At 38.5% G+C, this 23,708-nt stretch overlaps 2 protein-coding genes across 2 annotated transcripts; one reads left to right on the top strand and one right to left on the bottom strand.

Annotated features, from left to right (window-relative positions):
• The first annotated feature begins 12,246 nt into the window (after window positions 1-12,246).
• On the top strand, window positions 12,247-15,958 carry LOC104453339 (universal stress protein PHOS32). Its single transcript, XM_010067866.3, has 5 exons — window positions 12,247-12,581; window positions 13,868-13,947; window positions 15,217-15,335; window positions 15,404-15,480; window positions 15,601-15,958. The coding sequence occupies exons 1-5, from the start codon at window positions 12,341-12,343 to the stop codon at window positions 15,624-15,626; spliced, it is 543 nt and encodes a 180-aa protein (XP_010066168.1). The 5' UTR covers window positions 12,247-12,340; the 3' UTR covers window positions 15,627-15,958.
• A 2,777-nt stretch (window positions 15,959-18,735) lies between these two features.
• On the bottom strand, window positions 18,736-21,707 carry LOC104453338 (transcription factor bHLH63). Its single transcript, XM_010067865.3, has 7 exons — window positions 20,845-21,707; window positions 20,307-20,531; window positions 20,026-20,160; window positions 19,827-19,898; window positions 19,459-19,659; window positions 19,263-19,363; window positions 18,736-18,968 (listed from the first exon to the last, which is right to left on the bottom strand). Exons 1-6 carry the CDS (start codon window positions 21,355-21,357, stop codon window positions 19,316-19,318), a joined length of 1,194 nt encoding a protein of 397 aa, XP_010066167.2. The 5' UTR covers window positions 21,358-21,707; the 3' UTR covers window positions 18,736-18,968; window positions 19,263-19,315.
• Between the last annotated feature and the right edge of the window lie 2,001 nt (window positions 21,708-23,708).

A 23,708-nucleotide genomic window follows, 5' to 3' on the forward strand; every position in this document is an offset into this window, starting at 1 on the left:
AGGCTTTCTAACCACCACACAAACCCTAAAACCAACCCTAGAAATCTAATGCGTCATATTCTAAAATATACCTAAACAAGAAGATAGATAGATAGATAGATAATTTGACTTTGTCAAATATTTGGCAACCGGATGATCAAGTTGAGCCAAAATTTCCAAGATTCTTCAAGATTTGATCCAAGATCATCTCCATATCGAAGATCACGAACCATGACACCAATAGCTTGCCTGAATTATTTGGCCCGCGCTCAAATAATCGAACTAGTAGGAATAGACAATGGGTCCCTAGCACCACCTCCTCGATATGGCTCGATGTCCACATCAAGACCTTATGTTCATCATAAAGTTGCTTTAACTCGTGTTTCTTGGGTAAATCCACTCCATTTAATGCATATAATTATTTTGACTCAACTTCAACAAGCAAAATATTTTACTCAAAGAATGTTGTTTTTTACAAAGCTCAATTTTATGTCACCTCTCCTTTGCATCCATCATTCAATAGCATCAAGTCACTTATAACTAACTAGGGACTACTTATATTCATTCTCCTATAGTCACTCCATTAGGCCACATGCTATTCACCCATGGAGCTGTCACTTCTTCACAAGAGCAAAAAGGAATCACCCTCATCTCACTAACTCAGTTTCTATGATGACCCAGACCTAAGATAGTACGAAGGCATGGTAGGGGAGGTTGCGCTAGTACGCGAGTAAGGCTAAGCGCATGTCTTTTGTCCCACATTGCTTAGGAGGAAATCCTGGGCTAACTTATAAGGTTTGTGTTCTCTATTCTATGTAATGCATTTTAAAGTCGTGAGGGCCAAAGGCATAAAGTGGACAATAGCGAGGATGTTGAGCCGTAAGGGGTGAAAAATGTGACAACACAGACTTGGGGCAGTACAGAGAGATGGCAAGGGACGTTGTGCCTCGACAGTATGCAAGTGAGATTAAGCACATGTCTTCTGTCCCACATCGCTTAAAGGGGAGTTTTGAGCTAGCTTATAAGGTCTAGGTTCTCTAACTATATATACGCTTTTTCTTGGGGATAGTATGGATTGCCTTGAGAAGAATAAAACTGTGAGGACTTAGTATCAAAATTGGACAATATGTGTATAATAGCATACCTAAGGCATTACAGTTTCCATCTTCATCACCTACCCCACCCAATGCATGACTTCCACTTCCTCAAACTCAAGCTCCACCACCACCACCACCACCTTAATCAATTTCCTCTCATCCAATGCAAACATGTTCCTTGAACAATATCTACAAGCCAAAATAAACCAAATATACCATTTCCCCATCTTTGGAGCCCACATGTGTCATGCAAGTGTTGAAATATCTTGAGTAACAACAACCTATGTCAGAGTAACGTACTCATGTCCATCAAAACAAATGACAACTGGCCCCCCTGGATTCGACATAGAAATAGTGGGTTGCAAGTGGGTTTTTTCGGATCAAGTGGAAACTAGATGGAAACATAGACCATTGCAAAGCCCGATTAGTTGCCAAGGGTTTTATCAACATTTTTCAAAATTGATTAGAAGGATGCCTTCAGTCCTGTGGTAAAACTGGTAATTATTTGTCGCATTCTTACTCTTATGATTACTAACTACTATAAAATTTAGCAATAAAACATTAACATTGCACTTCTTCATGATATGCTTGAGAAGGAACTTCATACATCTCAACCATCGGTTTTGTTAATCATGAATTATTGCATCATGTTTATCACTTGAAAAAGTATATTAAAGGTCTTAAATAAGCATCACAACCATGGTATATAGAGTTAGTTCCTTTCTCATAGATCTTAGTTTTACTCTCTCAAAATGTGATGCATCATTATTTATCTATTGCAACAATGATGTTTAGGTTCTCTTTCTTGTATATGTTGACGATCTCCTTGTTACAAGCAATGATACTGTGTAGGTTAACTAAATAATTATTGCTCTAGTATCTCGATTTTCCATCAAGGATCTTGGGTCCCTTCACCACATTCTCGAAGTTGAAGCTATCCCAATAACTGATGAGATGTTTTTAAGCCCACATAGCTACATCAAGCACCTATCCCAAACCCATATAGCGGATGCATATGAAGTCACCACACCTCTTGTGACATCCTCTACTTTGTGATTCAATGATGGCTCTTCCTCCATTAATGGGATCAATTATCCCATACTCGTTGGTACTTTTCACTATCTTTTTATAACTTGTCTCTATAACACCTTCGTCGTCAACAAAATTTGCACAATTGATGCATTAGCCATCCACTTTTCATTGTATGGCCATTGAGCAACTTATGTGCTATTAAAGGCACTTCATGTCATAGCCTACTCATTTGAAAATAGATTTATTTCTATTTATGCTTACCCCAATGTGAATTGGGCCAATAACAAGGATGATTTCACCTCTACCACAACTTATGTAGTCTATATTGGTGGTAATCTTATCTCTTGGCGATCTTGCAAACAATGATTGATGGCATGCTCTTCCACTGAAGCAAACTATCACGCCATTGCCACCACTGCCGTCGCTGAACTTGCTTAGGTCCAATCCATTCTCAGTGAACTCAATCTTTTATCCACCACATCTTCAATAATCGACCGCAACAACATTAGAGCTACTTATCTCAATGCAAATCCTATCTTTCACTCCGGTATGAAGCATATAATAATTGATTTTCACTTTGTAAGAGATTAGGTTGCCAAGGGCCTCTTACGAGTTTGTCACGTCTTTATGAATGATCAATTGGTAGACTGCCTAACAAAGGTTGTATCAAAACAATAGCTCATCAATTTGCAGTCCAAGATTGGCATTTCCAATGGATCCTCCATCATCTTGCTGGGGCATTGTCATACCGTGAAAACTACAAGAATGGGGTGACACAACCGTCCTTCCACCTGAATGATGAAATCTCAAACCATAACTAAAATCCATTTCCAAACGTCCCAAATGATAGCGTTCTCACTCTACTAGTTACTAATTAAAGAACCTGAAAAGGTTAGGAAAGAAAGGGGTGAATAATCACAACTCAGTAAGTAGTGTATTTCTTTTAAGCAAATTAAGTAGCCAATATGTATGTGTGTATATATAAGTATAAAGCACTACCAGCAACTCATAATCCAACTTTAATATTATTGAGCCTTATAATACAACTTAGAAAGGGTGAATAGGTTATGTAAGAACTTTAAAAATCTTTACAAAAAAAAAAAAGTTCAATTTCAAACATTGGTAGTAACAGATTGTAAAAATTAAGCACGTGTGTTATTGTTTAATAGATCATGATAATAATATCACGTGATGTAAATAATAAAGAAATAGAAGATATTGTAAGTAGATATATAGTGGTTCGGCTTTGTCCTCAAGTCTACATCCACTCCCAATACTAATAGCCACAACAAAGCAAGAATCCATTAGTAATTTCAAAACAAGTTACAATAATCAAGTACCACCTTTTAAGCAAATCATACTACTGGAACTTATGTATTTTTATTACTTATGTACACTTGCTCTTTTCACTAATTACACACATTAACATCATATGGACATTGACATCAAGAAGACACAGCAACTAACAAAAAAATAAGACTCAAAGCCGAAGACACATGCCGGGTGCATTTGGTTAAGTTTTTTCCAAGGGGCTTTTGGCTTTTAGCAACCATTTCCAAGAAGCTTTGAGGTGAAAGCTAACATTGGGAAGGTTGAAAGCTCAAGGCTAGTCCCCATTAGCCTTGAGCTTTAAGCATTTTCAGAATGCTGAAAGAGTTGTTTAATGAAATTTGTTCAGTTTCCTTTTTCCCACAACAACTTACTAAGTTTTCAATTTTTCCCATATTGAAAAAATAAACACTATTGCCTCCACTTTGCACTAATGCTTTCCTTGCAGTTGCGCTCACACTTTTCTCGATGTTGTCTCATTGCTCTTGCTCATTTGCCCACTCAACCGCCAAAGCTCGTGCCTTCTCTTTAGGTGCTCAAACAACCATCTTTCTCTTCAGCTCCATCCCTCATTCCTTGCCCCATTTCAAATGATTTTTCGTCTCTCCTTTGTGCACGCGCGTGTGTATATGTGCATGTCTGTGTGTTTGAAATTAGAAAGAGGGATGGTGGGTTCACGTTTTTAGCTTCCCATCATTTGATTTCTTCACTTCTTTCCCTTTGGCTCGAAGTTTTGTTCATGGATAGCTCTCTTGCCTTATAATTTTAAGGAGCTTAATGGTGAAGTTGCAAAAAGAGGGATGACAGATTCAAATAGTTTGGTTTTCCTAGTTGCATATACAATTTTCCTTCAATTTAAATGAAGTTTCAATTGAAACTGAAGATGGAGAGTTTAAGATATGTATCATTAGTTGTTTTTATTGGCTAAATATTGTTTGTAAACCACTTACCTGTATAATCTAATACTGAGATGTTTATATTTGTACTTGGCCTGAAGTTACAAATGTGGATTGGCAATCCAATTTCATTGGAGCCTGTATTATCTATTTCCTTACATCTGATGGATGCTATGACCTACTTTTATTGGTCCTCCACAGTTTACTACTTGAGTTCAAGCCGATTGTATGTTCTAAATATTTAGGGAAACATTCTCAAGTGTCCCAGTTTTTGCTAAAGAGAAACATCTATCTTGTAATGTGTTTTAAATATTTAGGAAAAAGCCTTTCTGTATAGATTTTTCTTGATTTGGTTTTGCTGCTTGAGTTTGATCCAATTATGTGTTCTAAACATTTAGGGAAGAATTCTCAAGTGCCCTAGTTTCTTCTTGAGAGAAACATTTGTCCATCATATGTTCTAAATATTTAGGGAAAAGTCTCTCTATATAGGTTTTTCTTGGTTTTGTTTTTTAGGTTTCTTTTGATACGTTGCATTCTTGTTTCTAGTTGTGTTAGGTAGTCTATCAGGTTTAGATCTTGAGGCTTGTTGCTTTTCATGTTCGAATTTTCAAATTATTAGTGATTTGTTACTTTTGTTTCAAGAGATTGTCTTTGTTATTATTGGGAAAAAAAGTCAGTTCTTTTTTAGATTCCTAAAGTTATCGATATCAGACTTCTTATTGTTCATATGTTTGAATGAAGCAATTTTGCAAAAAAATATGATTGCAAATTCCCTTTTCATAGATATGTATCAACAGATGAAATCTATTTATAAATCTTTTTATTGTAGTCATATAAATTGTTCCTTTTTAATATGGGATTATAAATATGTTCTAGGTTAGTTTATTTTGGAATGTTTCTAATTAGTGTGCATATTGATTTTACTTTTACACCTAGATATATGAGAGTTCCCTCTTTAACATCATTTGAATGTTTTTTCTCGACATTGTTGACACCTAAATTTTGGCGACCTATTTAGACATTTATCATATTAAAAAATTATGGGTTAATTTTATCCCTAAAAAAAAAAGTTACTCACATAGCATATAGTTTTAGGTGCATTTATTTTTTATTTGCATTTACATTTGGTTGGTGACGGATGGATTTGAATTGATGGTTCAGAAACTTTAAGTTGATGAGTCGGGTTAAGCCCACGAAGAAAGCAAATCGGTCCAAGTCCGTATTCTCGGAAATATTTTACGGATTTATCTTTGTGAGTTTCAATTTCAAAAGCAAATATTACGTTTTGAAAAGAAATATTCGTGGATATGGATTTGGAAAATTTAAAAACCCTAATTCGTGCCCTATAAATAAGTAAACATACGTAGGGTTTAGTGGAGGCCACGCAATGGAAAAATACGGCCACATTGGAGGGTTTTCTTCTCGATTGCCAGAAGAAAGAAAATATGGAGCACAAAGAAAGAGAGAGGTCCTTCGGTTTTTAGGGTTTGTGGGAGTAGTAGGTCTTGATTTTTTTTTCCTTCTGCAAATTTAGTGCTGCAGAAAGTACGAAGGGAGCAGAGAGAGACCGGTGAGTGGGACGTGAGATAGGCAGGAGGAGAGAGAGGAAAAATTGAAAAAAGAAAAGAAAAGAAGAAGAACGCTGTTCATCTTCTCCGGCGTGCTTGCTGCCATCTGCCTAAGCTTCGACCGTTGCTCGCCGGAAGCCTTCGCCAGCCCGCACCGTCGCCGTCTTACGAGCCGCCGCCCATCGCCGCTCCGCCGTTGACTCGCGAGTCCGCTCCATTCCATCGCAGCCGCGCCGCGTCCGACGCCGTTGCATCGCAACCGCAGCCGAGTCGAAATCCAGCCGTCGGAGTCCCTCCGTCTGCAAATCCGAGGTCCTCGCAGCATCTGTGACCCAATCCCCTGCGCTACCACGCCGCCCTGCTGCCGATCTGCAGCACTCCAGCTCTCGCCGCTCCACCGCGCCGACGCCAACACCCCTCCGCAGCAGATCTCGAACCTACCTTTTGCCTGCTGCAGCGTCCTCAGCCCGTTGGTCTGCAACCCCCGACGACAGCTCCGCCCCTCTGGTCGCTGTCCGTGAAGCCCGCGAAGTCGCCTCTGCTCCGCCCGTGACCTGCAGTAGCTGAGCCCTTGCTCGCCGTCTTTGAGCACCACCGCTGCTGCGACCCGACGCTAGAAATCGCTGCACCACCGTAACATCTCCGGCTGATCCCAAGCATCCCAGCAGCACCACGAATTGTTGAGCCAAGCCCCGAAGATTACTACTCTCTGTTTTTGCAGGTTTACCGGTGCCCTTGTCTACGTCCAGCAATGAAACCGTGGCGTCTCACGTGTTCCGAAAAGAGGATAAAGTTGCCGCAGAAGATTAATTTTAGGCTAGGAGCTCATGAAGAATTTAGACGTATGGAGATATTCTTTAGTGGAAGAATAGAGAACAGACTTTGGGTCTCTTGACCGCGAGTACACCGCTGGCCAACCTTGGTCGTGGGTCGTGAGTAGCCGTTTGAGGATCGGAATTCGGAAGCCAATATTCGAATTAGGTAAAAATCTTATTTATTTTGATTTTCGAAAAATTCTATTTCCTTATTTGATAAATTTGTTGATGCACATGATGAAAATTTCCGATATGTTAAGATATGTGAAATCTCGAGTAGCCTTCTAAATTAGGAAATCTTCCTAATTTCGCAACGTGCATATGATTGACTCCGATTTCACGCTTGAAATACGACTCGCAATCGCACGGAAAAATCGCCAATCTGATCTCACGCTCAAGATATGATTCGCTATTTTATTTGAAATTGGCCAATCCGATATCATGCGTGAGATACGATTCGTCAATTTATTTCCAAAATGGACATGGATGATATATTGCCTGATTTGTTGCCATGATGTTCTTGATGTCTTATTTTGATCGCTCCCGTAAAAGAAAGGAAAAATCCAAAAAAAAAACTAAGTTAGATTAGGTTCGTTTTAGAATATTCCTCATTTTAGGGTTATCTTGCATGATTAGAATAGGAAATTTATTTATTTCGAATTTTTGAAAAAATGAAAAATCCAAAAAAATGCATTCGTTTAGGATGTTAGTTGCATGTTTAGTTATGTGGCAATTTTAAATTTCGAATTTTATAAAAATAAAATAAAAATATCATGCATATGTCATGTAGAATTAGGACATTCTTTGCACGTCATTGCATGCTAAGATTGCATATTATAGGTTTAGATAATTTCTCCTAAATAGATTGCATGCTTATTAGGAAAATAAAAATCATGTGCACGTTATATAGAATTAGTTTCATACAATGCACGTCATTTAGTGATTTTTGCTAGGTGCATTTAATTAGAAATTGCCCGTCATTAGAATTATGTCATTAGATTAATTTAGATTCCATATTTAAATGTTGCATTTCTTTAATTTCGAATCTCATAGAAAATACAAAAAAAAATTATTTAGAATAAATCATCTCATGCTTAGGATAGATTACATGCTTAGTTATGTCATATTGCTTAGGTTATATAGCTAAGTCATGTTGCCATGTCATATCATTTCATGTTAAATTAGTGGCATGCATTGCATATTGCATGATTTTCATTAATTAAGTGAAAACAAAACAAAAATTGCGTGTTAATTAGAAATCATATTTAGGACTGCTGATGTGAATTCTAAACTAACATTGCAGATGCTTTCGTTACTTTGAGGTAAGTTCTGCATCATTTATTCATTTGCTTTCTTGAGTGTTAAATTGGTGGTTTGTGTACCTGCATGGTCACCTCACATGTTAAGAAATTAAAATCAATTCAAGTTGCTTGCCAAACAATTTTTTTCAAAATAAAAGATAAAGGTACCGAAAGGGCGTTAGAGAAATCTAACGTAACCAAGTCCCCGAACTCACAAATCTCTGGTTCGTAGAAGTGAAGTAAATCTCCCATTACTTTACTTGGGTTTCTAATCGACCCACCAAAAATAGATTAGTGGCGACTCCTAATTAAAAATTAATTGCATGTTAAAAACTTAAATCTAAGTCGCGAATTGGTATGGACTTGGGAGAGCCCGAGTTAAGTCTAGGCTTAACAATCCATTAGCCAAACCCTAGGTGGTTCACACTCGAAAAATTTGGTCGCGACAGCAATTCAACTCATTTTTGCACAATCTACCTCTCCCCATATTCAACATGCTCACGCTAATAGAAAGATGTGTAATGAAGCTTATGTTTGGTGGATCAAACATCATATACATCATCAAATATGTATATTGAGGAACATAGAAGCATACAACCATAACAACTCTCTCCCTTTAACGAAAAAGCATGATATTGAAAAGGAAATATAAAGATGTGCTCAACAAGTTCAGATAATTTCAATAATTTGCTCGAGCAGACTTTTGAGTCTCCACGTGATGATAACTATCATATAATAGTAGAGACAATTAAAATTCATGATAATATGAAAGAGACAAAGGATAAAAGCATTTTATCATGAAATTCTATTGAAACACAAGTATTGAGAAACAACATGTTAACAATTGGTATAAACAATTAATAAAAATAACATTGCTCTCCCTATCTATGTGCTGTTATCTCTTAAGATAATCATTATTAGCATACGATCACCATCAGTATGCAAAATTATCAACATACAAAGAATATTATATTTGTCCGCAACACTAAGATATTATCAATATCAACATAATGACCAAAAGTAAAAGATATAGAAAATGGACTAACATACTATGTATAACTTAGTAGGTGTTATATATGTATTCACCTTTTCTTCCATGCCTAAAATTATAATCAGGATCCGGGCATAAATCAGCTCAAGTATCATCAAGATTCGCCCATTCTTGATTTTTGCTCTTCCTTAATGTGTTGATTCTTTGAAATGCTTATGATTTTCCTTTTATTTTGCATCTTTTCTTGTTGCTTTTCATCATTTTGTTTTCCTCTCCCCTATCATCATGATAGTTCTTGCAAATAACTTTCATCGGGGTTTGGAAGTATTCACCATTCGCAACATCTTTTGGTCAGCTCCTATCTTAATCTCTATTGATGTTGTCATGATTTCAATGTTGATGTCTCCATTTTCAGTACTGATATCATTGCTTTGAATTGTTGAATAGAGGGTTTTGCTTCTATTTTCTTTGTAACAACATCCTCATTGTTATATGCTCCTAAAAATTCAAGAAAAAGATTTGAGTTCCTCACTCAAGCTTGTCTTGATTTCAGCCTGCATAAACTTGACAAATTCTTGCACAAATGATGTTAAATATATAGCATTTCAAACCATATATCATGTGCCTGTACTTTTGAACAAATAAGAGTAGCATCTATAGACATTGCAAACAATTTAACTAGGAAATTACTCAAAGAGCTTTTTAGAGCTAGCTCATGTCACTAAAAATATTTTGATATATCTTCAACAACTTTTAATTTGAATGTATAGAGTAGAAATTTCAAACATTTGAAGAAAGCATTATTTGTAGGTTTGATAGGATAATATGCTACTGTCTGCGAAATTAGCTACTACCAAAGATAGTTGCTTCACAAATAGTTGTTAATATCATAATAATTTGCCGCTATTTGCGAAATATGCTGAATTCAAGAAGATTTTTTGTTGCCAACTGCCACATGGAGGGTAAAACTTCTATTAAATTGGATTAAAATTATAAAATAATACACCTATGACAAACAGAAGGTAAAATGTCAAGTTGGAAAAAGGTAAAATTTCATAGAAATTAATAGAGAGTAAATTTGTCACAAGGGCACCAATTTGAAATTTTTATGATAAGAAAAATTAGTTTTGAAAAAAATTATCTCAGATGTACTAGTTTGGAGTTCTTCATGGTATTAATCCTTGAACGAGCATCCAATTTAGTCCTTTTCTTAGTTCTATTTTATTTTAATTGATAGAAAAATCTACACTACACATTCTTTGATAGAGAGGTGGTGTTGGGCGTCACAATAGAAAGTAGGACAAAATTTTTCAGAAGAAAAATCAGAAAATTGCCGATTATAAAAGAATACAAAAAAAAAAAGTGTAAAAATTTTTAAAAGGAGAAAAATGCAGGTAGTCGCTATTGAGGTGGTGATACCTAGGGGACCCAATGTGCTAAGGGCCTTGCCTAGGCCCGAGCAAGGGTCGAGAGTCTTGACCGAAGTAGGGGAGGCAATGCAAACCCTTAACACCCACTAGATGAAATTCAAACTTGAAGCATGTTTTTTTTTTTAATTGAGTTTTATAAAAAAAAATTATTGTGATTTTTATATTTCTTAGTTTTTTAGGGCTTTTGCTGATGAAGGTGACATGGCGCCAATAACACCACATCACATGTCTTGGAAAAGCATTTTAAAGCGCTTTGATGATAAAAATAATAAAAATAATAAAAAAAGTTGTGTCATCTTTTGTCGTCTTAATTTTGACAATCAACTGCATAAGCATTGAAAATTTTAGGATAGAGACGGAAATTTTTATAACCCAAATAATATTATAACAAATTTGAGGATTTGTACCAAAATTGTCCCAAGGATATAGTCTTGAGCTTCAAATAATATAAATTTTCTCATAATATTCAATTCGGTGCATCAAAGAATTTACATATTTACAAAGTCCCTCATATTAGAATTTTAGATTAAAAGAGGTAAAACCACTAGTATCAATTTCTAGAACAAAAGTTGTTGACAAAATGGAGTCTACCTTATTTCTTCAACTGAATAAACTAATCTATAAATATATAATTATTAACAAATAGATGATCGATAATCTAAATATAGCTTTTTTTGATCAAGTTGAATAAATAGAAAGATTTTAGCAAAAAAAAAAATTAAAACCAAATCTACTAATTCAAGGGACCCACTTGAATGTGCCCTTTTTTTCACCAAACATGGTCCTTCAAAGTTCGGGACGAATTTTCCCATCACCTCCTTTGGTGCCAATAACACTTTTCTTAAAACTAGATCTTCTGGCTTGGCATTTTGATTATATACTCTCGCCATTCGATTTTGAAAGCATTGTCCATAGCATAATATTGTCAGCCTCTTTCTATTGATCAGATCTATCAGAGCACTGCCGTATGCATTCTTTTTTAGCGGCCTTGGTGTTAGTAAGTGTCCTTTAAAGAGGGAATTGGCACCTCAATTAAGAATACAGCTTCTGTTCCGTATACCAATAAGTATGGATCAGCACCGATGGAAGTTCTAGCGGTTGTTCAGTACACGATCAACATGAACAGGAGCATCTCGTGACAATCCTTTTCTTTTCTTTTCTTTGTTTCTCATCTTCTTTTTTCTTGGCTAGTCGATCGTTGCCAGGCAAACCTCAAGCTCTTGCTTTGCACTCTTGCTTATCCTTTTCTTTATTTCCTCTACCCTACAATTGTATATTGCTTAAGTAAATGACTTTACATGCTTTGCTTCTTCTTTTTTATTATTTTTTATTAAAACACAAAAGATATAGGAGGAGAATAAGCCACTAAATTGGAAAATTTTCATTAAGGCTGTACATGTTTTACTTCTTTTTTCTTTTACTTCTTTTTAAAATCCATACGAACATTTTTTTAGAGTAAATAAGCGTTTGGTGATAATGAGAGAATAAAGATATGAAGCAAGTTTACCTGAATTTAAAGGCAAGTTCATATTTGATGAATTTATAAGTCTATAAGTGATACATGCTTAAGTGATGAATTCTTAGAAAATATTTTTCTTATTTTCAGGTTTTAGTTGAATACCAGAAAATATTATTATTTTCTTTTTGAAAAATGACTTCTCGGAAATAGCTTATGGCTTATTTTTCGCGAAACGAACGGACCCGAGAGAAAAGAAGAATGGTTCTAGAGAGAAGTCCGGCGGGGGTGAACAATTGGAACACGCAAGAGGAAGGTTCGTGCACCGTTTTCTTAGATCAAGGCCCACCATCCTCGATCAAGACAGGACACCCTACGAGAAGGACCGGTGACCGAAACCAAACCTCGAAATCGGAAGTAGTTCCCATCGATCGAGAGAGAGAGAGATGGAGACATTGCAGGAGGAGGAGGAGTACAACTGGACGGACGTGAAGCTGCCCAGCCTTGTCCCGGTGGTGGGGGAGGCGGAGCCACCGGAGCTGGAGAGGGAGACGACAGCGAGGAGGAGGGGCAGGGAGGTGCTGATCGCCGTGGACCACGGGCCGAACAGCAAGCACGCCTTCGACTGGGCCCTCATCCACTTCTGCCGCCTCGCCGACACCCTCCACCTCGTCCACGCCGTCTCCAGTGAGTCCCCCTGCCCTCTGCGCCCATAGACAGAAATGCTAGATTACGAAAACGTTGATTTGTATCATTACTGGTTTAAATATAATTCACTTATATATATTTCCATCACAGTAGTAAATCAACTTTTAAACCGGTCTCACCAGTTAAATGGAATCCTTAAACTCGAACCTGTTGTCTACTTTGAGGGTAGCTTCTCTACTCTTTAACGGGGAAAAAGATTTTGGATATGCATGAGATTTGTAAGTTGCCTGCTGCCTTATCTGCTGAATCTCCTCTGATTCTTTAGCAGACTTAAAGGAAGAGGGTGCCCTGCTTTGTCAGTGAAGTTGGTCTTGGGTTGCCTTCATAAATCACCTGTGGATTCTGAGCAGCAGAGAGCTGCTTGATTTAGCTATTTCTCTCAATGTTCATATTGAGATTTGGAAAATAAAAGATGATATGAGGTCGAGACTCATCGCTTGTCAATTTGTTGGGGCTAAATTTCTTGGTTGCCATAGCAAAATCAGTGAGAATTGAGATTCGCATCGGTAGATGTAAATTGTTTTCCCGATTCAGCAGCATAATGATGGGTTTGTATAAAGATTTAGTCTTCTGCTGTATTGGTTTTGTTCAAGAAATTTCTAAATTATCATAAAAAGTATGATGACTAATTCTTAAGATAACTGCCCATCACAAGAACTTCCAGTAGCTGGATCATTTGAAATTTGAAAGAATGCTGTTCAGAAATGTTACATGTTGCACAGTTTGTTATGTATTTGGGGGAGGAAAATATGAAATTGGTAACAACTGCTGATGTTTATTTGGGTTGCTCTGGTTCCTAAGGTTATTCTTGATCCGGATAAGATAAACTCAGGGAGAATGTAATGGCTGACAGAAAAAGTAGAAGTCATTGATCTTCTAGTGGAATTGAACTGAGAAATGGTTGTATTCTTCTTTGTTTTGTCCAATCTCAATGATCGTATTTGGCACCAAGTTAATAGCAGGATTGCAAATCTCTTTTAATTCAAGTAACTTTAAAAAAAAAAAAAAAAAAAAAGCAAGGCAAGTAACAGCCTAACTGTTCAGTAGGTGGTTGTAATTCATATCAATTCGTGTAAGGGCTATAATACTTGAAACTTTATTAAACATGTCAGATTATTAGAAACCACATGTAAGTTCATGTCAATATGTGGACTTGAGGGTACTGTATAGTGTTATATCTTGTCTCTGAATTTCAAGGCTCTTGTCCTGCAGTGTGACCTCCTGCATCCAATTATGCAAAACCTGAATGTAGATATTTGTTGTAGGTGCAAACAATGAGGTTATTCATGAACAGAGCCAGGTGCTGATGGAGAAGCTAGCCATTGAGGCTTTTCAGGTTGCCATGGTCAGTGACTTGTCATTCTATGGTCCTAACTTTTTCTTACTCCAAAATAAATTCTGTTCACATGGATCATATTTCAACATCATGAGATCATTCAAGGATTGTTGATTTTGTTAAATTTAAGTTTAGCTTTAACTATAGTTTTAAGGTTTCATGATGGAATGTTGGAAATTAAACCACCCTCATTGTTTTACCTACCACCTTCCCTAGTTTGATTTATCTCCCAAAATGTGTAAAATTCACAAAAAGTTCTTGCATAGCATTGGTCCATGCAGGACTGATGAATCTGCATGTTTTTTGTTGATCTTGCCTATCTTTATGGGGAAAATGATTGCATAGACTCATTCTTTTGGCTCTGTGGTTGAAAAACTAATCACAATCTAGTAATTGTGTTGAACCATGTGTGGTCCACTCGGGTTCCACGTTTTCTGGACATATGACTGCTGACAATGCGCTTTAGGCGAAAATTTCCTGTGGTCCTGGTAAGCTAAGGATTATACAGACTTGATCGATTTAGGCTTTTTGGGTTTGGACTGCTATTTATTGAATTGTTCTACACAAAAAATCACTCGAGAAAGGAGGTGCAGGGTTTTGGTAAAGGGTAAGAGAGGAAGTGCAAGGTTTTGATCTTTAAGAAACAGCAAGTTTCTCCTGTTCAATTCAGCATAGGTATTCTCTTCACATTCACCTAATTCTTAACCGGGAGACAAGAAAATATTAAAAATATGAATGTGCTGGTCTCCATAAAGATAAAGAAAAGACCACTGCAGTGATCTTCTAACTATTGGTTTCACTTATGAGCTAACATAGACTCTTCTGTGTTATTATCGCATAAATTATCGGTTCTTAGCTTTTCTAATGCAGTCAGTACACTAATAATATGTCCTAGGACCATGCCACATTTAGAGCCTAAACTATGATACTTTGTCCTGCCATTGCATTTTGATGTTTGACTAAAATCATCTCGGTGAAGCAATCGCTTCTTTCTTGTTTAGAACTTCAATGATCACAATCATTCTACCACGCCGTTGAGTTTTGTCAGTCAAAAAGAAAATCGTCTTGGTGATAAGTTGCTTCTTTCTAATTTTTGGGCGTGGGGGACTTGGATGTCAGTCTATGCTTGAAAGGCGACTGCTAATGAGTTATGTTCTATCCGGTGTCAAATTTTGTGCCAGAAGGTGAATTTGAAGTTGTGACAGGCCATATACGATTGTCTTGATCAAGTGGTAAATGTAATCTGTGCAAAAGTGTCCTAAATTTTGCTTTGTTCAGGTGAGGACTGTCGCTAGGATTGTGGAAGGCGATCCAGGAAAGGTCATTTGCAGAGAGGCAAAAAGATTGAAACCTGCGGCTGTTGTAATGGGGACAAGAGGAAGAAGCCTCATTCAAAGGTCCATCTTTGTACTCAGAGTTCAATCCCACTTTCTCTTGCTATATCCTAAATTTACCTATTTTGCAGTGTACTTCAAGGAAGTGTCAGTGAGTATTGCTTCCATAACTGCAAATGGGCACCTGTTATCATAGTTCCAGGCAAAGGTACTACTTCTTTCTTTTTAGCTAATATGAGCGGATATTTCTGAGACTAATATTATTTTAGTGAGAAGTTCTTATGGATGCATGAAGTTGAACTGACAAGTTATTATCAACTCTTTGCAGAAGCTGGGGATGAGTCGTTGGTGTAGTCGAACTCAAAAAGCTGTTGGCATGTAGATGATGTCGATCCAGGACCAGTAGTGGATATCTTGTCTTAGAAAAGAGTATTTCAGTGATGTAGATTAGGTCTTTATCATTAGTGGTCATGTGAATTGTACAAGATACGGAAATCCAGGGCCCCTTTGTTCGTTTGTACTCGCTTTGTCGTGATTGAAAAGGCTGTTGTTTGAGAGCAGTAGATATGATGCTTTCATAAAAATTTTGTCTCTGAAACGAGGCTGATTCAGAGATTTCTGATAACCCCAAGACAACAGAGATATTAATGCAATAGAAACTCGATGCTTTTGTTAGTAAGTTCAAATCATTTTAGCGTTGGTTTTGAAGATCCTGTGAGCTCTTTTCCTTGAATGTGGTCCTTCAAAAGAAACAAACAACTCTCAAATGGGCTTGACATGTTTGTTCCAAAATTCTTGTCTGTGTCTGGGTTGAAAAAGAATGTTTGTTCTCCTAGTTACTTTCTAGGATTCCCCAGGACAGAAGAAAAGACAGACAAAACCTGAGAGGCCCAAAAGAGAAAAAGGAAAATTGCTCCCAAAATAATCTTGGATGGGTGCTCTAAATCTAGGCATATCTTCTTGGAGAATCTGATTTTCTTGGATTTTGCTTTTATTCCTTGGACGTGCACTATGTGAACTTGGAGAGAGAGAGAGAGAGAGAATTTGAGAATGCTGCAAGAATGGGATTATTCAGAGCTGAATTGGTTCGTTCAAAGAGGGGAGGCAAAGCTAAATCTCTCGCCATTATTCGAAAGAAAACAGTATCAAAGATGTCTTTCCCAGTGGATAAAAATGGAGTAAAAAATAAGGCGCTTCTTATCTCAAAGAATAGGAAAGTGCACTAATGGAGGCAATCTAACTGGTCCCAAAATTTCTGTTTTTTCTAGATATGTGCAAGGTAAGAACTCATCATCGTGCCCACAAATCGCTTTGATGTTTAAAGATATGAACTGGAAGGTCGTAGAACCGATTATTCATTGGTTTAGGGCATACTTAGGGCGTGCATGGTTGTGTTCTTTTGTTCTGTTTATGAACAAAAATTTTCCTTTTTTGTTCCTAGAAACAAAAAAGGAACAGAAACGCGTTTGTTTGCGTTTTTGTTCAAAATCGTTTTTTTGTTAGAACAAAATTGGAACAGAAATATGTTAAAACAAAAAAAGTTATTTTTTGTTCGAAAAACACTTTTGAAGAACAAATTTTCTGTTTCTCTCTCCTTTCTTTTATTATCTTTTTCTTCTTCTTCTTTTCGTCTTCTTTTTCTATGGCGGGCCGCCGACCGGCATCGGCCATGGCCGTCGACCGGCCGTCGAGGGCCGGCGACGCTCGACCTCGCCGGATCTGGGTGAGGCCGAGCTCGCCCGGCCACCAATGACACTAGGCCTCGCCGGGGGCTAGCGAGCCTCGCCGTGGCCGGGCGAGGCTACCGGCCCCCGTCGGCCGATGGCCGGCCTCACCATGGTCGGGCGGCCTCGACCAAAAGAAAGAAAAAAAAAATAAAAATAAAAAAAGAATATAAATTTCCAAACGTGTTTTATTTATTTTTTATTTCCGAACAAGTTTACCAAACGTGTCTTTTTGGTCAAAAATTGTTCTACGGAATAGAAATAGTTTTTATTTATGTTTAACAATTTTTTGAAACACAAACAAACGCACATTTATTATCTATCAATCTATTTGATTACTACTTTCATTTTGACATACCAGAATTTTCAATAATGTATGAGCAACCCGATACCTTCTCCCCCTGGTGGAATCGGCACAACCTAATATCACTAAGCTTGTTTATGCATAATATGTCACTATATTCTGTCCTGAAATAGGCTTAAGTGATTTCTGGGTCAATGATTGGATTATTGACCTTTGAGAGTCGGATCGGTAGTTGGTTTTCTAAAACATCAAGTGGTCGGTATAATTTCTCAAGCTGGAATTTGATTAGAGGATGGATTCAACTTTTCATTTTATCTGGATACCGATTTTGGCTATCTCAAATATCAGATGAGAATTCCCTATGTATTGTAGTTTAATGGTATGTTAGGTGAGGACATACATAAATGACTATTAGGTTTATGTCCTATGATGTGATTTTAAGTAGACAGCTGAGAATCAAGGACATTCAACGCATCAGTAATGTGATATGTTTCTCCTGACAAGTTAGTGGCATTCTTTCTTTTATTTTGCTTCCACTTTGTTGTGTAACCATCAGAGTCCCCATCAGTCAGCTCCATTTGTTCCATGCGGGGAAAGCAGAGAAGGTCCACCAGCTTAACTCATGTCCTCTTCCCTTACACTAGAATGCTTGCAATTGCCTGTCAATTTTGTCCCAGCAACTGAGCAAAACTTGCTTCCCTTAGGCATCCTATTGCCCCCTGAACAATCCCATAGGTTCGTGCACAAATTATTGAAATGGTGTTGGTCAAGTCAAAATTCTAGATCTTTTCATATACTATTTATATTCTTTGCAACACTTCTTTTTTCCCATAGCTCTGGATATCTGAATTTTTTTGGTTCGACCACTCCCTCAAATGCACCCACCGTTGCTTTGTCCATATGCATCGGATAAGCCTTAATAAAAAATGTGGAACATGAAATTGGACGTATTCAAATCAACGGCTTACTCGCACACTTCGTTTTGGCTGTGGTACTTTTTCCCCTCATTATTATTATTATTATTATTTTCCAGTTTCTTCATTTTGGCTGTGGTACTTGTCTCAATAATGCTAGGCCTCACTGTTGTTGACACTGTATAATGGCCCCGGGGCTTATATGATAAACTCATAAAAGAGACATCTAGCCATTGCGGGATTCAGAAAAAGCTGTAACATGCATAGGATTGGGACAAGACACGGCAATCCCTCATTTCCTTTTCCAATTTCATCCAAATCGGAGGCCCCCACCAGCCTTTTTCCCCTTTTTTTTTTTAATTTTCATGATTTTCTTTTCTCTTTGAGCTTTTGCCTCCAAAAAGCACCAGTTCCTTTCTTGGTCCCCTCTGTTCCATCACCATCCAACTTTTTCAAGAATCTTTAATGAAAGTTACTCTCTTTTAATGTGCCTTACAGAGAGCAAAGAGCATATGTCAAGGTCACAGCAAAAACAGCAAAGAGATGGGGGCTTTAATGGGTATTCATGATTCTTGTTCATACTTTGAGCAATATAGTATGATTACAAATAAGATATACATGCTATAAAACTGAGGAATAGAGAAAAGAATTTTGGGTCAGGGCATCTTTGGAATGAATTTCTTTTTTGTTTTGGGAATGTTGTCATCAGGCTCACCATATCCTCCATCTTTCAGATCACTGGGCTCAAGTGAACCTGCAAAAGTTTGACATTTGCCATTAGATACCACCAACTCATTAAGTAGCTTGATAATGGCACACGACTTCATGATAGATCTATAGAGAGAGGATCTGCAAATACACATTCTCTTCTTTTCAAATCAAGAATCATCCAAATCCAACCAAAGCAGCATAATTAAGATATGTGGGTCTCGCTGTCATCCTTATCATTGGTAGTTAGACTTGCTTTTCTTTCACTGTCTAAATGCACCGATAAAGCCCTCAATCAGACAAAGGTCAGGTCAGATTAGGACAGTTCACCACTAATTACCTGTAAATTGCTCAGGGGCAAAATTAGTAGTTCTTCCTTGCTGTGATTCCATACTAAATGTTTTGTACGTCAAAGTTCCAAGCAGAGGAGGGCTGAAGTGGCTGCACAAAAATAAATAAGAAACTAAAATTAAGAAGGCTTGAACGGAAATTTCACAACGGAGGAGCAACTGGGAAAAAGGGTTAGCTGGAATTACAGCGAAGGAAGATGGGTCGAAAAATTCCTCGGCCATCAGCGCGGGAGCGCTAATCGTTCTTTGAACATTGGCATTGGGAATAACCTCGGACTCCTGACATGAAACCACTTGATGTGCTGGATTATACTGAAGATAGGCAGCATTAATCATCTCTGTTGGTATATCAATTGCGGGGAAGCTGGCTGTGCAGTTGGGAAGCATCTGTTGCCATCAAAGTTAAAGGACAGCAAAGTATCAGAAAATCGGCAATTTTGACATTTCTAGATCTGTCGGTGTTAGCATTAACACAATGCTCTCTTTTTTTTCCAGTGACCAAACTTGCAAGTATGTATCTGATTAAATGTTCTTTCATTGACTGAAAGAATTACCTCTTTTGCCAATAAGGGGTCCATGTTGAAGTCAACTCTTGAAGTCACAGCAGCTAGTTTCATGGACAAGAACTGCGAAATGTGACAGCAAAAACAAACCCAGTTGAGCACACTCTCGAGAGATCAAAGCTTTGTGAAGGTACCAAACAGAGAACAATCTCAGGTCCATAAACGATAAACGCAAGTTTTTATCTTTTACCTCGACTTGTCCTTGAAGAGATTGAACATAGTTGATGATTTCATCGAGCATTCCTGCCTTCCCAGCTATCTTATTGCACCCTGGTACTAAATCCTGAAGGTACTTCGTCCTCTGACTGATCTTTTCCCTCCTTGCCTAATTTGAACAGACAGGACAGAACAAGTAGTGAATAACACGTAATTGCACAAGAACTAAATTAACCAAAAACCTTCCATGCTCACACCGTTCTACAGATCATCTGAACACAAGAACGGAATTAAATCGAGGCTATCACGACTCACTCTCTCAGCTAAGCTGTGGCTATCCGTGGCTTGACCTCGGCGAGCTCGGACATGGATATAATCGGGCTTTTCGACCTCCGAAACTCTTGAATTTTCCTTTGAAGTGCTAGCAGAAGTTTCTCTGTTGTTGTTGTTACTGTCCTTGTCGTTAGTTTGTTCTGTTGTCTTTGACTCCCCCTCTTCTGCTGATCCTTTGAATTTCTTGTCTTTGAGATCATCCTCGACCTACACCCAACCAAGACAAGACTTTTTCGATTCTTAAAAGAGTCAACAAGCAAGTAAGAGGAATAAATTTTCTAGGCTGCATCTGAAATTTCAAGCACCTATAGTCTAAGAGAAATGATTAATCAAGAAAAAAATGAAAAATTGCAGATAGTCTTTCAGAAGGAATTATTAGGAAATAAGATTAGTCAGGCAGGCGATATAATTATATTCCTCTGAATTAATTGACCAAGAAGTACCTACATCATTAAACTTTAAAATAAAATAATAATTGCATTGAAAATGCAAAAAAATTCTTCAGCCGAAGGAGACCAACCTTCGTGTCCTTTGCTTTGTCATATTTCCTCTTCTTGCAGCTATCCTTCCTAACTCGGGAGCCAGCCTTCTCCGACGAGGCCATCTCTCCACAGCCGGTATCCACCGACGCCGCAGGCGGCGGAGGGCAGCTGGAGGTCCGAGAAATAGGGCTGGTTATCTCCGGACCGGTTCCAACCTCGATCTCGCAAGCCACGAAACCCTGGCCCGGAATTTCGTACCCGCCGACCTCGGAGGTATATTTTAGAAAACCCGGGTCGACCTTCAGATGGCGGTTCAGGTTCGCTACTCCGCCGCCGCTCATCATCATGAACCCATCGCCGTACCCGGCGGCAAACTGGCCCGCGCCGAAATGACCCTTCTGCAGGAGCTGCTGCTGCTCGTGGAGCCACAGGAAGCGAGTGCGCTGCCTCTCCAGCACCGTCATGTCCGAGCACTCGCCGGCGACGGCCAGGTTCACCTGCGGCGCGTTCAGGTGAAAGAACATCTCCGGCTGAAGGCCTAGATTCATCATCTGATATACCCAACAAAGAAACTCTCTCTCTCCCTCCTCCGGAAACAGAGTAAAGTTGAGGACAGTACGGTGGAGAGAGGTGGTTGTTTCTTTGGAGGAGAGCACTCGCTGTCCACTTTTTCGCGCAACCCACCTAGCAACTAGCTAGCAGTTGACGCTAGAGAGAGACAAGAGAGAGAAAGACAGAGCTGTGTAGGAATGGGGGGGGAGCTTGGTCGCTTGGTGGTGAATATAAAGGCTAAAGAGTGGATGACCATGAAGAGGAGGGTCGAACGGGGGAAGATGATGACAGCTTAACGCCGGAATCTCAGAACAGTAACGCAGTAAGAGAGAGAAAGAGAGAGGAGCAGGATTGGGCAATGGCATGACCATGGATCGTATTCGAGGTTATATATATACACTCTGTATACGTATGGATGTGGATTTTGCATTGATGGATGATGATGAATGTAGGGGGTGCATTCTGGTGGTGGTGGAGTAGATGATTATCCAAATCAGCAGGTGGGGAGGCGTGGGCGGGGGAGGGGTGGTGGGCCTCCCGCCCGCCTGACATGACTGCCCATGTGGTCGTGTCCGGGTCGCGACAGAACGGGGGCAGTTGCGGTTGAGCGTCCAGACGGACGGCGTTTTCCCTCCTTCCCCGAGGAAGAACAGCGACGTCCAGAAGCGGTGTTGACTGACTGGTTTCCTTCGCGTCAACCGTGGGGGACGACGCGAGGAGGAGAACGCCGTTTTTTTCAGGATGTTTCGGGTTTCCCCGTATCAACTCAACCGAAACAACGTCTTTCTCTTTCATTTCTGGGGTAAAATCGCGCAAAGGAGACACGAGGTTTCGAACCCCTCTCTCCCGGACGGAGGAGTAAAGTTCTAGCCATCGCGGCCACCGCAGGCAGAGTTGATCTTAATATATGTTTATCGTATTTATCTCGAACTTTTTTTTTTCTTTTTTGGTGATCCAGAGAACCCGTACACTGTATCAACACGAGACAACTCGAAAGGCTCGGGGTAATAGGGGGTAAACCCTGAGAGCAACACGTGCTAGCCACCACACACATGCCACCGGGTAAGTCACCCTACGACGCCCGGGATCAAACTCCTCTCTTGCGTTAGAGGGAAAAGCTCGCTGCTATTAGTAGCGCCACCCAAGTAGGTGATTATCTCGAACTTTTTTGTAACATTAAAAATTCCAAATTTTTTTTACCATAGATTTGTGCAGTGCGACGCGTATAGCATATTTACTCTGAAAATTAAGCTGAATTTTTTTTTTGGATTTTTTTATCATAAAAATGTTTTGAGTAAATGTGTTATATATATAAGTTTGGAATTTTTTATGTCACCAAAAAAAAAGTTGAGGGTAAATTTCTCGTACGAGTACAAGTCTTAGGTGTGTTTAGTGTCACAAGATACAGTTTATGTTAAATATGACATGGTGAGCAAAGTTTAGAATTTTTTCTAAACTTTTTCCTTTTCTTTTCAGCAAAATGCTCCCGCAAAGTTGACAGAGTTGGTTGGAGTGTTATTTTCTAGCTTGGCAAGAGACTTTGTCCAATGTTTCATCTTTCAAATAATTAGGTTTCCCCTTTCGCACCTCTTGATTATGAAATAAATTGGATGATAATGACATAACCTAAACTTACGCTGGTTCAGCCTTTTAGACCTAGAAATTCTTTTTTTTTTCTGCTGACGATTCTGTTCCAAAATTTGTTTCGGTTTGGAACTTTAGCGTTTCCATTACTCCCATTAGTTTCAAATTTTGGGACTAAAGTGCATGATGGAAACAAATTTTAGGACCATCATAGTCATCATCCCTTAAAAGTAATGAGATGCCATCACAACTATCAATTATGTAGAATCTCACTTGCTTAAGCTGAGGTGAATCAAATTCAGTAAACTCGAGTCCAAATAAATAGTTCCCTTCAAAGAAACTTTCATTCTGACAATAGTACATGGGCGAAGAATTGAGACCAAGTGGATCTAGAGTCAACTTGAAATAGAACTCTAGAGAAGTCTATTTGATGGTCATTTAGTCTAGTGCTGCAGCCGAAAAGCCATAGGGAGTTAGGATCGGAGTTCAAACCCCGGCCCAGGCATTGGATCTCTCTCGCTCCAATAGTTACCGATTTGAAAAAAATTGAAAGTGTCAATCCTAGCTCAAAAGGTGAAGATTTCGTCTGCGTAACAATCTTCCGACCACCGGCGATCTTCCTCAGGACTCGCGAACGAGAGGATGGCCGGACATGCCTGTGGGCAAGGAAGAGTATAATTCGGTCGCATATTAAAAATAATAATAATAATAATAATTAATTAATTAATTAATTAAAAAAAGAAAAGCAGCTTCGGAATGGGCTGAT

The sequence above is a fragment of the Eucalyptus grandis genome, chromosome 7 (assembly GCF_016545825.1).
Source record: "Eucalyptus grandis isolate ANBG69807.140 chromosome 7, ASM1654582v1, whole genome shotgun sequence".
Classification (NCBI taxonomy): domain Eukaryota; kingdom Viridiplantae; phylum Streptophyta; class Magnoliopsida; order Myrtales; family Myrtaceae; genus Eucalyptus; species Eucalyptus grandis.